Source organism: Plectropomus leopardus, chromosome 24, assembly GCF_026936395.1.
Source record: "Plectropomus leopardus strain MGB_pleo_1.0 chromosome 24, ASM2693639v1, whole genome shotgun sequence".
Lineage (NCBI taxonomy): Eukaryota > Metazoa > Chordata > Actinopteri > Perciformes > Serranidae > Plectropomus > Plectropomus leopardus.
In genome coordinates, this window is record NC_142199.1 from 14,060,001 (window position 1) to 14,072,946 (window position 12,946).

The 12,946-nt window shown below is 41.8% G+C and overlaps 1 protein-coding gene across 2 annotated transcripts in view; it reads left to right on the forward strand.

Moving 5' to 3' along the window:
- LOC121962607 (gamma-aminobutyric acid receptor subunit gamma-3-like) overlaps nt 1–11,851 on the forward strand; it is a 106,588-nt gene extending 94,737 nt beyond the window's left edge. For both annotated transcript variants that reach the window (XM_088074818.1, XM_088074819.1), the window contains 2 exons: nt 1,842–2,038; nt 9,492–11,851. In XM_088074818.1, the coding sequence (XP_087930944.1) occupies nt 1,842–2,038; nt 9,492–9,773 (479 nt within the window). In that variant the 3' untranslated portion in view covers nt 9,774–11,851. The remainder of the gene's footprint in view (nt 1–1,841; nt 2,039–9,491) is intronic.
- The last annotated feature ends 1,095 nt before the right edge of the window (nt 11,852–12,946 follow it).

Genomic DNA, 12,946 nt, shown 5'->3' on the forward strand with positions numbered 1-12,946 from the left:
TTTTCGCCATACTGTAGCCTTGATTTTTTTGTCATTTCCTTGCTTTTTTGATCATTTTCTCAACGTGCTATTTTATGGACTTTTCTTAGGCCATTTTGGAAAGTTATTTAAACCCTGTTCGCCATAACAAGCCTCTTTATGCTATTCTAAGTGGTTCGCAGACATTTTCGCCATATTATAGCCTCGCTTTTTGAGTCATTTCGCGATGGGGTTTTGCCATTTTTTCAACGTGCTGAATTGGGGTTTCTGGGGTTTTTTTTGCCCTTTTTTGCCCTTTATTCCCACATTGTGCGTTATTGCGCGTCTCTAAAAACTACATTTGCTGTGGCGTTTTTCGCCCGTTTTTCAACCTGCTACGTTACGGTGTTTCGGGCTTTTTTTGCGACGCTCTGTGCCGACGCGCTATTTTACTCGGTTTTCGGCTATTTTCGAGACGTGTCACTTTTTGACATTTTTCGGCAAACTGTAGCATTACTTTTCTGTCCTTTTTTCAACGTGCCATATTCTAATGTTTTTCAATGTTGTTTCCACGTTCGGTGCGTGTTTCGACGTTCCTTACTACGTGCTTTTCAGCTATTTTTTGGAAATGTCGTGTTTTGACGTTTTTTGCCGTGCTGCGGTACGACCCTTCGTTTTTTTTTTCCCGCGCGGCGTATTTATACGTTTTTGGATGTTTTTTCCACATTCCGTACTAAAACGTTTCTCGACGCGCTTTCCCGTGTGGTTTTCGCCTGTTTTTTATCTGACTTATTTTTCCACGGGTTCTAATGTTTTTGGACGTTTCTTCGACGTTCCGTAGTGCGCTTTGTGGTTTTCGGGTACGACAGAATACGTGGAAAAAAGGCAAAGACGACTTGAGTTGACTTACCGTTATTGCTGTTGCGTCTCTCCCCCTCTCTACGCCGTAGTATGGTGTGCCGTCCTGAAATACACAACGATGAAATAGTTTAGTCTGTCGTCCGAATTTGCGTACAAACTTCGTCCAAAAATGCATTAATTCCTCATTCTGTAGTGAGTAAAAACGTTACGCTGTAACATGTCGTCCGCAAACGCGTAAAAACTTCAAATCGTTGTACGGTATGAAATTACATTCATTATTATAATATAGTGAGTAAAAACTCAAAAAAGTCCTCATGTAGTACACAGAAAACGGGGTTTTTTTCTGGTTTTTTTTTTTTTTTTTTTTTTTAAAGTCTTGGTATAATGTATCAAAAAGTCTTGTGGCATTGAAATGCTCACGGTATGAAAGTTATGTTGGAAAAAAACTGTTAAAGTCATGGAATTGTATTTCAAACAATAATCGCAGTACAGTGACAGAACAGAATGAGAGTGCAAACTGTATTTTCCAAAAGCCTCATTTCAAAACAATGCCAGCTGTGGACGTGGCGCACCCGGGATGGGAAAATGTTTTATTCCAAATTGAACGGAACGGGAAATACTGCTGCGCTTCGTCGACGTTTCGACTGTTTGTTCGATTCACGTGAAAGTGAAAGGAAAAGTGCGCTCGCTCGGAAAATAATTTTTTACGGGGCCGGCCTTTTTTTTACGGCCGCGCTTCGGAGGCGAGTCGTGTTTCGGATTTGCCTCGTCGTTCCGAATATCCGCGAAAATCGATTTCCGACACTTCGTTTCGTCGTCGCCGCCGAGATCGCGAGAGAAAAAATGATCGTCTTAACCGTTCGGCTTCGTCGCGCTCGGAGCCCGTCCCCGCTGCGGTTTTTCGCGGACGACGGGATCGATGCGAGAATGGGGACGTTTACCCAGAATACCCGGTGGTGATTGATAAACCTCCGTCGCAAAGTGTTGCCCCTGCGTTCCTCATCCATGCATTGCTGTTCTAGGTATCACCACAGTGCTGACCATGACCACCCTGAGCACCGTGGCCAGGAACTCGCTACCTCGGGTGTCCTACGTGACGGCCATGGACCTGTTTGTCACCGTCTGCTTCCTGTTCGTCTTCGCTGCCATGATCGAGTATGCCATGCTCAACTACTATTCCTACAGTATACGCGGACCTCCTGCCAAGACGCAGAGAATGGTAAGCCTGTTGTTAATGTGTTGAGTAATAAACCTGGGACTGTGTTTGAGCGACACGTTTGTGTTTTCTTTACCTCGAATCGTATCGGGACTTCCGACCGAGAGATCCGATTGGTCCGCGAGACAAAGGTGCGTCGCGGCGCGCCTCGCTCGGCGCTAAAAAGATCACTGAATCGGAGCTGCGGCCGCCGTACTGACCGAATGAAAAGTAACGGCCCCCTCGCTCGCGGCGTCGACTACGAACCGATGCAAAGGCGACATTAATCGGCGTAAACCGCCGCGTTCTGCACGGATTTGCGTAACGACGGCAAACTGATCTGCAAAATGAAAACCGCTCGGTCCGGATCTAAACGGGATCGAGAGGCGGAGCGTTTCGCTAAATAGCATTTTCGCCGTCTTTTTTCAATAATTTTGACTTTTGAACTTTAGCGTGCTCTTGAGTTACTGGAAATGCGTGTCGCCCTCCGTCAGCTGTGCCGTGACGCGGAGCTACTTGCTTAAAAATACGGGTAAAGTTTGCGTGTTTAATCGCGAAATCTGCGTATGGAAAACCGAGCAAGCTAAGCATTTCTGGTATATTTATTTAGTGCGGGAGACCCCGCAAACTCTTCAAAGTATCGGCGCGAGTTAGCCGGCGGACCGAAGAGGGACTAGAAAATGTGCCCGCTGCTAAGTCGTCACGAAGGTCCGACCTACTCGCTGGAGTGGTAAACCACGTTTCGTTTCGTCAGACTGACAGAGATAACAGTCGCTAAAAGTTTTATATTTTGAGAGCTGATTGCCTCAAAACATGAATATATATTTGATTATACGTTGTTATTTTATTGGCGATAGTTGCGTAATCGCAATATCGCGCTCGAGGGTGTCGTCGAACGTCAAAAGGGACGATCCGCAAGCGTCGCTTCGATACGCCGGCTGCGTAAAACGGTCTGTCGTCGGTATCTGTCAAACGAGGCTCTCGGTAATGTAGCGACTTGAAGGGACTGCCGAACGGGCTTCTGTCTGCAGTGATTATTGACTTTGCTAGTTGTAAGACAATCGCAAGATGATGAAGTCGCAAAAAAAACTGCAAAGAGACACGAAACCGTCAGGCTCGATACGGCTCGAAGACACGCCGAATGACGACAAAGATACGCAAAATGACTGCAACGATTCGCAAAACACGCGCGACGCTCTAAACGACCGCGAAGAGGCTCGATGGCTCAAAGACACGCACGCAAAACAACCAGGAAAACTCAAAATGACCACAAGGAGACTTAAATCGCCTCCAAAGACGTGACTACAAAACAGCCGCAAAGACGATAAAAACGGCGGACGCGAGATGGCCGGAAAAAGACTTAGAATGACCGCAAAAGACCGTAAATAACTGCGACGCGGCTACGAATACGTGCGAGACAGAGGCAAACGGACATGCAAAACTACAACAAATAGACAGAAGAGGGCCTGAGGCCTGAGGCCTGATTCAGAAAGCGGGTTTAGTGAAAAATTCAGAGTGACGTAACCCCGAGATGTGGGAAACTCTGGGTTCTCCGTTTCACAGACGTAGGTGAGTTGATCTCTGCGTCTGTGAAGCTAACTTGCTCACTGGCAGGTTTTGTCTCTAAACTGGGCTAGAAAAATAAGCAAAATGATTACAGAGACGCAAATGTCCCCACATCAAAGACACAAAACGACCACAAAAGCAACACCGAGCAAAGTTGTCACGCAAAGACATGCGTGACAACTTCAAAAACAAGAAAAATGACCAGAAAGAGGCTCAAAACAACCACAAAGGGACTCCACGTGGCTATTAAGTCATGTGACATCGTATAAATAGCAGTCGAGTCCCCGAGGAGCTGCTGCTGTGATGGATTAATGGTTAATGTGCACAACCTTTCGTTGTGTGTCCAAAAAAACTGTTCAAGTCATAGTGCAGACTGTTCAAAAAACTGATGACGGTGTCGAAATTTTTTTTTACTGTACTATGTCAAAACATGGCACGGTCAGCGTACTTAAAAAAAAAAACAAACAAAAAAAAAACTCCCCAAGCACAACAACACTCACCAGGCCTAAAATAAATATGCAAAACTACTACAGATTTCCAAGACGAGCAGTAACAATACTCAAAATGATCACAAAGTGAGACTCCAAACGACTACAAAAATGTCAGCTGAATGACGCAAATTCCACGACAAAGAGACGCAAAATGACAGTGGCCTTTGGCTCTGGGGTTAAATAATCGTCTCTTTGGTTTCAGGGCAGAAGGTGCCTGCGAAAAGCAAAAGATACAGACAATGCCACAGAAAAATGAGTGTGCTGATGACCCCGGTGTTGCTTCGGAGGTTTTTCTCAAATCTGCTCAAAGTGTCACTTTTGTCATCTTTGCAGTGAAGATGCTGAGCAAAGGTGCCTGTGATCTCATCGTCTCGGCCTTCGGGAACTGACTGAATCCGCGGGGTGTCGACGCGTATGCGGCGTGTCGTCGAAAACGCTTCTTCTCTAGCGATCGCTCCTGTGCGAGAGCCTAATGCTCCGTGTGGGCGTTCTCGAGGCTGCGCCTGCCGCGAACCCTTTAATGGCGGCGGCGCGCGTGTACAAAGACTGAGTCAGCCGCCGCCGCTGCTGTCATTTCCCTCTCCCGTGATCCCCTCCCTCTTCATTATTTCCTCCCGGTGTAGAGGAGTTCTGCTGAATGTGTCTCGGGGCTAAAAAGACTTCGGACGCGTTCGGCTCGCGCTGAACAATTGAGTTGTGTTACGTCCGGTCCCCTCCTCCGCTTTTCTGCGCTGTATTTTGCCAGAGTGCGTCCGTGGGGAAGCCTCGTATTTCCCTCCCCCCGCCATCCGTGTGGCCCCGTTGTGCCGCCCGCTCGGTCAATTCTCCCTCTCACTCCGCAAGACGCGTCGCCCTCTCCCACCTGCCCCTCTTCCTGTAAGAGTGAGGCGTAGGATTGAATTGTTTTTTTTTTGGTTTGTTTTTTTTTACCCCAATTAGGCTGTCCCTCACGATTTCAGAAACACCAGGGAGGAAGTCACATCATGAAATTTCTCAGATTATTCAGCATTACAGACCTCAAATTCAGACCGTAGCTTCGACGCGTGACTTTCAAAAAGGGATCGAACGTAGTGAACGATAAAAATGATTGTTAGCGTCAAAGACGAGGTTCCTCATCTTTCTATTAACAAATTCCCGCAACGAGGAACAAACTGAGGAAGTCTTTCAGAGAGAGGATGAACCTTAAAGCCCTGTGACCTGCGACAATAACTGGATTCGACCGACTAATTCTACCAAACGACTAATACCGATAACAGAACTTTTCAACTGAGCTTGTTAATGTTGACAAAATCAGACAACAGCAATGACGATGTTTGGGCGTGACTGCTGGTGTGGTCCTTTAACGTTTCTGTACACTTTAAGACAAATTCCCATTATTTAAAACAAAGCACGTCATACACCGAGTATGATCATCATAATAATGCAAGAATGCAGCTCTCTTTAAGGCACTATAACGTAAAGCTCAACGAACACAACACCGGTTGCTTCAGATGGCAAATGTGAGACATTGTAAAAAAAAAAAAAAATTAACAAGCATCATTAACTTAGTCTGTTTCATGGCAAAGACCGAAGGAACCGAAGACGCTATCGACGTGACGCAGAGGTCGGCAGATGTGTAACTGCTTCGCGCGGTCTCGGCCTGACGCGCGTGAAAGGCAGAGGCCGCCCAATAACGTAAACTCCCAGCTGTTGGACAATTGCCGACGGTAACGGAACAAAATAAATCAACCTGCGCCGATCCTAACGACGCTCATCGTTACAATTACGTGTAAGGAGGATGTCTGTAATTCCCCCCCGTCCACCCCAAACTCACACAAAAGGACTACGTACACAAGCAAGACTACAGAGATAGAATAAATGACTCCAAAGAAACTAAAAATGACTACAAATATACACAAAATGACAACAGAGAGAGTCAAAACTCAGATTTGTTGGTAAGGTTTTGACTGTCCGCAGCGTTGCTCGCAGGCGGTCGGAATGGACCTGTCTGCGTGGGTTGCTTTCCAGTGGGGAAGCGCGAGACGTGGAGCACAGTCGAGCCACGGGGCTAGATGGCGCTGGTGTGTGTCGTCGCAACTCGTGCAAAAGGCAGTTTTAAAATGGATTTAATAAATTCGGGCCTTAGCTTCCGATGCCGAGCCTGTCGAACTTTCCACTCTGGTGCTTCAATTATCAGTTCAAAAGCTTTTGCAGCTGGGTCTTAACTTGATGGCTACGTACGTGATATGGCGCGAACACACCGAGCCTAAAGCCGCCTGTCCCGGGCAGATTTAAAAAAGCTTTGTGTACACTGCAGTGTAGAGCACTTTAGTCCTATAAGTAGTACTGTACTGTACTTAAGTATGAATTTGAGCAATCTGTCCTTTACTTGTGTATATTACTTTCACGCTACTTCGTACTTCAATTCCGCTACTTTACTTTACTACTTTGTTACTACTGTTATACTGGTACAGTGATGCTATTATTGTTACAATTCCCCACGTTATTTCGAGCTGAATATCAGTAGTGTTGAAATGACCGCGGTCTTTGTTGCGGAAATGTTACCTTGGGCCGTTTTAACTTTCATTTCCGCTTTGTACGTGTTGCGTTCGCTCTGCTGTGAACTTAAAAAGTTCGTCCGCGCAAGAGTCAGAGCGTTCCTCGGACCGTACCGCCTCTGCGGCCCTTCGGATGAAGAGAGATAAAGGTGACGTTCCTCGTCCTGGATGCTACCTCCGACGCGGAAACGTCCGAGGCTGACAACGCTGTACCTTTGACTTCACTATCTTTAAGTGACACCTTTAGTTACTTTACAAATTAGGATCTTTGCATAAAAATATTAAATGTTATGTTTTATTGTAAATTAAATTGCCAAAGAGTCTGTACGAGTACAGCTGCAACAATCAGCTGATTAATAAATGAGTCGATTCACAGAAAATCCAAATGCCAACATTTCTCTATTATTTCTTTTATTTTAAATAAATTTGAGTTTGGGGGTATTCGTTTTCTTTCCGATCTTTTTGTGTATATAATTTTGGACTTTTTGGACATTTTCTTCTTTTTTTTAATAACTATTTTAATCAACATTCAAGTATTTCTCTAGTATTTTTTTTATTTTAAATAAATTTGAGTTTGGGGGTATTCGTTTTCTTTCCGATCTTTTTGTATATAATTTTGGACTTTTTGGACATTTTCTTCTTTTTTAATAACTACTTTAATCAACATTCAAGTATTTCTCTATTATTTTTTTATTTTAAATAAATTTGAGTTTGGGGGTATTCGTTTTCTTTCCGATCTTTTTGTATATAATTTTGGACTTTTTGGACATTTTCTTCTTTTTTTAATAACTATTTTAATCAACATTCAAGTATTTCTCTAGTATTTTTTTTATTTTAAATAAATTTGAGTTTGGGGGTATTCGTTTTCTTTCCGATCTTTTTGTGTATATAATTTTGGACTTTTTGGACATTTTCTTCTTTTTTAATAACTATTTTAATCAACACTCAAGTATTTCTCTAGTATTTATTTTTAATTTAAATAAATTTGAGTTTGGGGGTATTCGTTTTCTTTCCGATCTTTTTGTATATAATTTTGGACTTTTTGGACATTTTCTTCTTTTTTAATAACTATTTTAATCAACACTCAAGTATTTCTCTAGTATTTTTTTTTATTTTAAATAAATTTGAGTTTGGGGGTATTCGTTTTCTTTCCGATCTTTTTGTATATAATTTTGGACTTTTTGGACATTTTCTTCTTTTTTAATAACTATTTTAATCAACATTCAAGTATTTCTCTATTATTTTTTTATTTTAAATAAATTTGAGTTTGTGGGTATTCGTTTTCTTTCCGATCTTTTTGTATATAATTTTGGACTTTTTGGACATTTTCTTCTTTTTTAATAACTATTTTAATCAACATTCAAGTACTTCTCTATTATTTTTTTATTTTAAATAAATTTGAGTTTGGGGGTATTCGTTTTCTTTCCGATGTTTTTGTATATAGTTTTGGACTTTTTGGACATTTTCTTCTTTTTTAATAACTATTTTAATCAACATTCAAGTATTTCTCTATTATTTTTTTATTTTAAATAAATTTGAGTTTGGGGGTATTCGTTTTCTTTCCGATCTTTTTGTATATAATTTTGGACTTTTTGGACATTTTCTTCTTTTTTTTAATAACTATTTTAATCAACACTCAAGTATTTCTCTAGTATTTTTTTTATTTTAAATAAATTTGAGTTTGGGGGTATTCGTTTTCTTTCCGATCTTTTTGTATATAATTTTGGACTTTTTGGACATTTTCTTCTTTTTTTAATAACTATTTTAATCAACATTCAAGTATTTCTCTAGTATTTTTTTTATTTTAAATACATTTGAGTTTGGGGGTATTCGTTTTCTTTCCGATCTTTTTGTGTATATAATTTTGGACTTTTTGGACATTTTCTTCTTTTTTTTAATAACTATTTTAATCAACACTCAAGTATTTCTCTAGTATTTTTTTTATTTTAAATAAATTTGAGTTTGGGGGTATTCGTTTTCTTTCCGATCTTTTTGTATATAATTTTGGACTTTTTGGACATTTTCTTCTTTTTTTAATAACTATTTTAATCAACATTCAAGTATTTCTCTAGTATTTTTTTTATTTTAAATACATTTGAGTTTGGGGGTATTCGTTTTCTTTCCGATCTTTTTGTGTATATAATTTTGGACTTTTTGGACATTTTCTTCTTTTTTTTTAATAACTATTTTAATCAACATTCAAGTATTTCTCTATTATTTTTTTTTTATTTTAAATAAATTTGAGTTTGGGGGTATTCGTTTTCTTTCCGATCTTTTTGTATATAATTTTGGACTTTTTGGACATTTCCTTCTTTTTTTTAATAACTATTTTAATCAACATTCAAGTATTTCTCTATTATTTTTTTATTTTAAATAAATTTGAGTTTGTGGGTATTCGTTTTCTTTCCGATCTTTTTGTATATAATTTTGGACTTTTTGGACATTTTCTTCTTTTTTAATAACTATTTTAATCAACATTCAAGTATTTCTCTATTATTTTTTTATTTTAAATAAATTTGAGTTTGTGGGTATTCGTTTTCTTTCCGATCTTTTCGTGTATAATTTTTTGACTTTTTGGACATTTCCTTCTTTTTGAATAATTTTGAGTATTGGGGGTGTTTTTTCCTAATAATTTTGAGGTTTGTTTTTTTTCTCAACTTTTACTTTTAATACTTTAAATACATTTTCCTGATTACACTTTGCGTAAGTACTGTTACCAATGCAGTGCTTTTAATTGCAGCAGAGTATTTTCAAAGAGTAATACTTTGAATTACTATTACTATTTTTATTTAAGAAAAGAATCTGAATACTCATTCCACCACTGCCTATAAGCAGACAAGCAGCCAGTTCAACCAACTCAGCTGTCTCTGTCTTCCCTTACAGGCCTACGCAACTTTCAACATGGGTCACGCCCCTCGGTCCATGATGCCCGTGGGCAACTCCCTCTTCTGGCAGGACTACGACGACAACTGCCTGTACGAGTGCCTGGACGGGAAAGACTGCAAGAGCTTCTTCTGCTGCTACGAGGAGTGCAAAGAAGGCGGCTGGAGGAAAGGACGCATCCACGTCAACATCCGCGAGCTGGATGCCTACTCTCGGGTTTTCTTCCCCACCTCTTTCTTGCTCTTCAACATAGTCTACTGGGTCAGCTACCTCTACCTCTAGTCAGTCCGCGGGCGCTGCTGAAGAAACCGCAGTGGCTCGTGATTTAAGGTCAAAACTAAGCAAGGAGGAGGAAATAAGGTGGATGAGCTCTGTGGGAATCGTCAAAGACGTGCTGCCTCTGGAAACGCGTGCGTGCTGTAGAGCGCAATGTTAAGGCCGTGATGCTCTGAGCGGTGACGCTCCGCGGAGAACAAAACGCTTAGCCGGTACGACGAGCCGTCGGCGTCGACCTGAATGGACAGGTCCTGTTCCTGACTCTCAGAAACCAAACGGCAGACGGCGGTGACGTCGGAGACGTTCGGGGACGGGGTCGCGTTGCCGAATCTTGGTCGTCGAGATGGCGAAGCACCCGCAGTGCCTTCTTTAGAAAGGGTGCGGCACCACGAGACGCAGCTTCAGAGTTCCCTCCATTGTTATTACCTCATCCACCGCACCGCCGCGTGCTGAGCTGTCGATTGTTTGATGAAACAAACCCGGAACGCCACCGCTGGACATGTTTTAAACTCACCGTTCATTTTGTAGCACATTAGTTTCAGTTGTACCTTAGAGTTAGTTTGACTTTAGCAGCCTTTTCCTCTTCTTCTTATGATTAGAATTAGTTGTATTAGTTGTACTTTCGCAGGAGGTCAACTAGCGCAGCCATCGGTTGTTAATTGTTGAATATGAGTTTGTGTCGGGGCAGTGGTCGTCTGGTAAAACTTGTTTTTTAAAACCGGTGAGCTTTTGTTCGTGATGATTTATGACTAAACGATGCAGTTTACAGTAGATGCCAAGAAGATTTGGGTATTTTATAATCAAATGCTGGGTTACGGTCTCACAAAATGTATACTAAAGATTAGCACGTTTATATGCGGATAAATATACATTCCAGTCCAATACTAAACGTGCTAATCTCATCCTCCACGGGCATATTACGTATCTTACAGTACAAGAATAAACAGATTACGGTTAGCAGCAGTGCTGGTTTCTTTCTGATAACTGCTGTATGAAGACAGTTTTGCATTTCATTTTGCACACTTTTATCTTTAATTCGTGAAGAATATAGTTTTACTAATCGCAGGAAAAGTTCAACATTTTGTGCTTTCGACGTATATTAGCGACGGGATTTTATTCCTAATTTCTCCTGCTGTCAAATCGATGCAAACTACAAACTTCCTTCGTGTTAACCTTTTATCTCAACTGGTCGGGGGGGCCAATAAATCGTTTGACAACCCGTAACTAAGCCAAATTTAAACTTCACACTTTGGGTTTTTGTAAGGATTTTTAAAATAAACGGCATGTGACGTTAAGTAGTGAGGGGTGCTATTTTTCACCTCGTTACCTTCCTCTTCTTTACCTCTGAACAGAGTTGGGCTGTTACGCCGTTTCCAATCTTTGCGTTAAGCTACTTTGGCCGGCTTCGGCGGGTAATTTACACGTGTGTGACAAAGCGAGTGAGCGTCATTCTCAAAATGTTGAACTATTTCTAAAAGTTACTTACCCCAAGGAAATGCCATCGGGGTTGACTTCCGTCAAGAGTTTCGGCTCCGCACGATGCAAATCTGGGTGAACACAAAACGACAGTTTTGGAATGAAATTTGTTTAAATATATATTATTCAATTTTCATCTGCAGAAATATTAGTTTGGGCCTCTAGAACCCGAAAGCACGTACAGACACGTACTGTACAGGGCCCGGTTATTTCACATTAAGAGTCAGACCTTCCGCTTTCAGGAGCAGAGCCTGATTGCATAAAATTGGAGTCTTGATGAAAGCTGAAATTTTTCTCATGTCCTGCCAAACGCGGGACCCGAAGATAAACTAAATGATTTTTAGTTTATCGTCTTATTTTGCGATGTTCAGGGTGTTCCCGGGCACATTGCTGAGGACAGACTGGAAGCAGCATGCACCCCAAAGAGAACTACTACAGGAGGAAAACACAAATATATAGCCACCCCCCCTTACATTTTTAGTGCCCCGCTGGCAGTGATCGCAGATGCTGTAAAATAGGTTCGATACACTCACGCGCTGTACGCAGGGCGGTGTTGGAAAATGGATGATTACGGATGGTGGTTGATTACTCTTGGAGTCCCACATCCCCTCCTCAAATATGTAAAAACGATGCTACGCGTGGAGGCGCGCGGACACAAAAACAACAGGGATGGACGGTAACGGCGGCGTTTGAAGCATTTGGGTTTTGTTTACTGTTCTATGGTGTTTTTTGCAGTCGTTTGGCTTTGTAGAACAATCAACCCCCTTTTTCCCTCCTCCTCCTCCTCCTCCTCCTCTTCCCTCAACACAAACACACACAGACACACACACTTTTCCCCAGTATTTGTATGTTCAGAGAAAAGCTTTTATGTAAGATGTATCTAATTAATGTTTCTATTTTCATACAGTTATATATGGAATGTACGTTAGGCCAGTAGCGAGGCCGGAGTCAATCTGGTTCCAGTTCAGTCAGTTCAAGCAGCTGAAATGAGCTTATATTTAGGGGTCCTACATATTCACGAGGCCTCTAGACACATTTTTTGGCCTGTCCGGAGGTTTGTCATTCCAATTCAAACCGCCTCAAGTGAAGCTGGAGGAACACCTGAGGGGCTGTGGGCAACGACTAAATCTGACGCGTGAGCTCATGGGAGTAAATTCGGCGGTGTTATAGTTTTATCTGCTATTTGTCTGCGAACTGACTGAATTGAACGGAGCTTGGCCCACACCGCAGTAAACTCTCCTCACCTCTGATATTTCTACTACACTTTATAAGTGTCTTAGTCTGTTGAGATACTTCAATAAAACAAAAATCACTATTTTCTACGTCTTAATGAAATCACCTGTGTGTGTCAACAAACTGGGACCTGTGTTTATAAAGCCTCCTTGGAATCAGAGTACTAACCCAGGATCAGTGCTGGCCAGCCTAATGAACTCGCTCAAGAGCCTCTTCCCGGAGATCTGACCGTCCCCTGTTGAAGCTCCCCGGCTCCTCTGAAAAACGACGCATCGGTCGCATCGGTGCTTCGCAAAATCGTGTATGTGCTCCTGCTTTATCCTGCGATAATTAGAATTTGACTGTCGGTGAGGTCTCTGGGAGGCGGGGCTAGACAAACAGAAAGCCACTCTGATCTTGGATCAGCACTCCTGGGGGAAATCTTTTATGAAAACAGGATCTGAGTGAAAATAGGTATCTTTTTTCTAGTG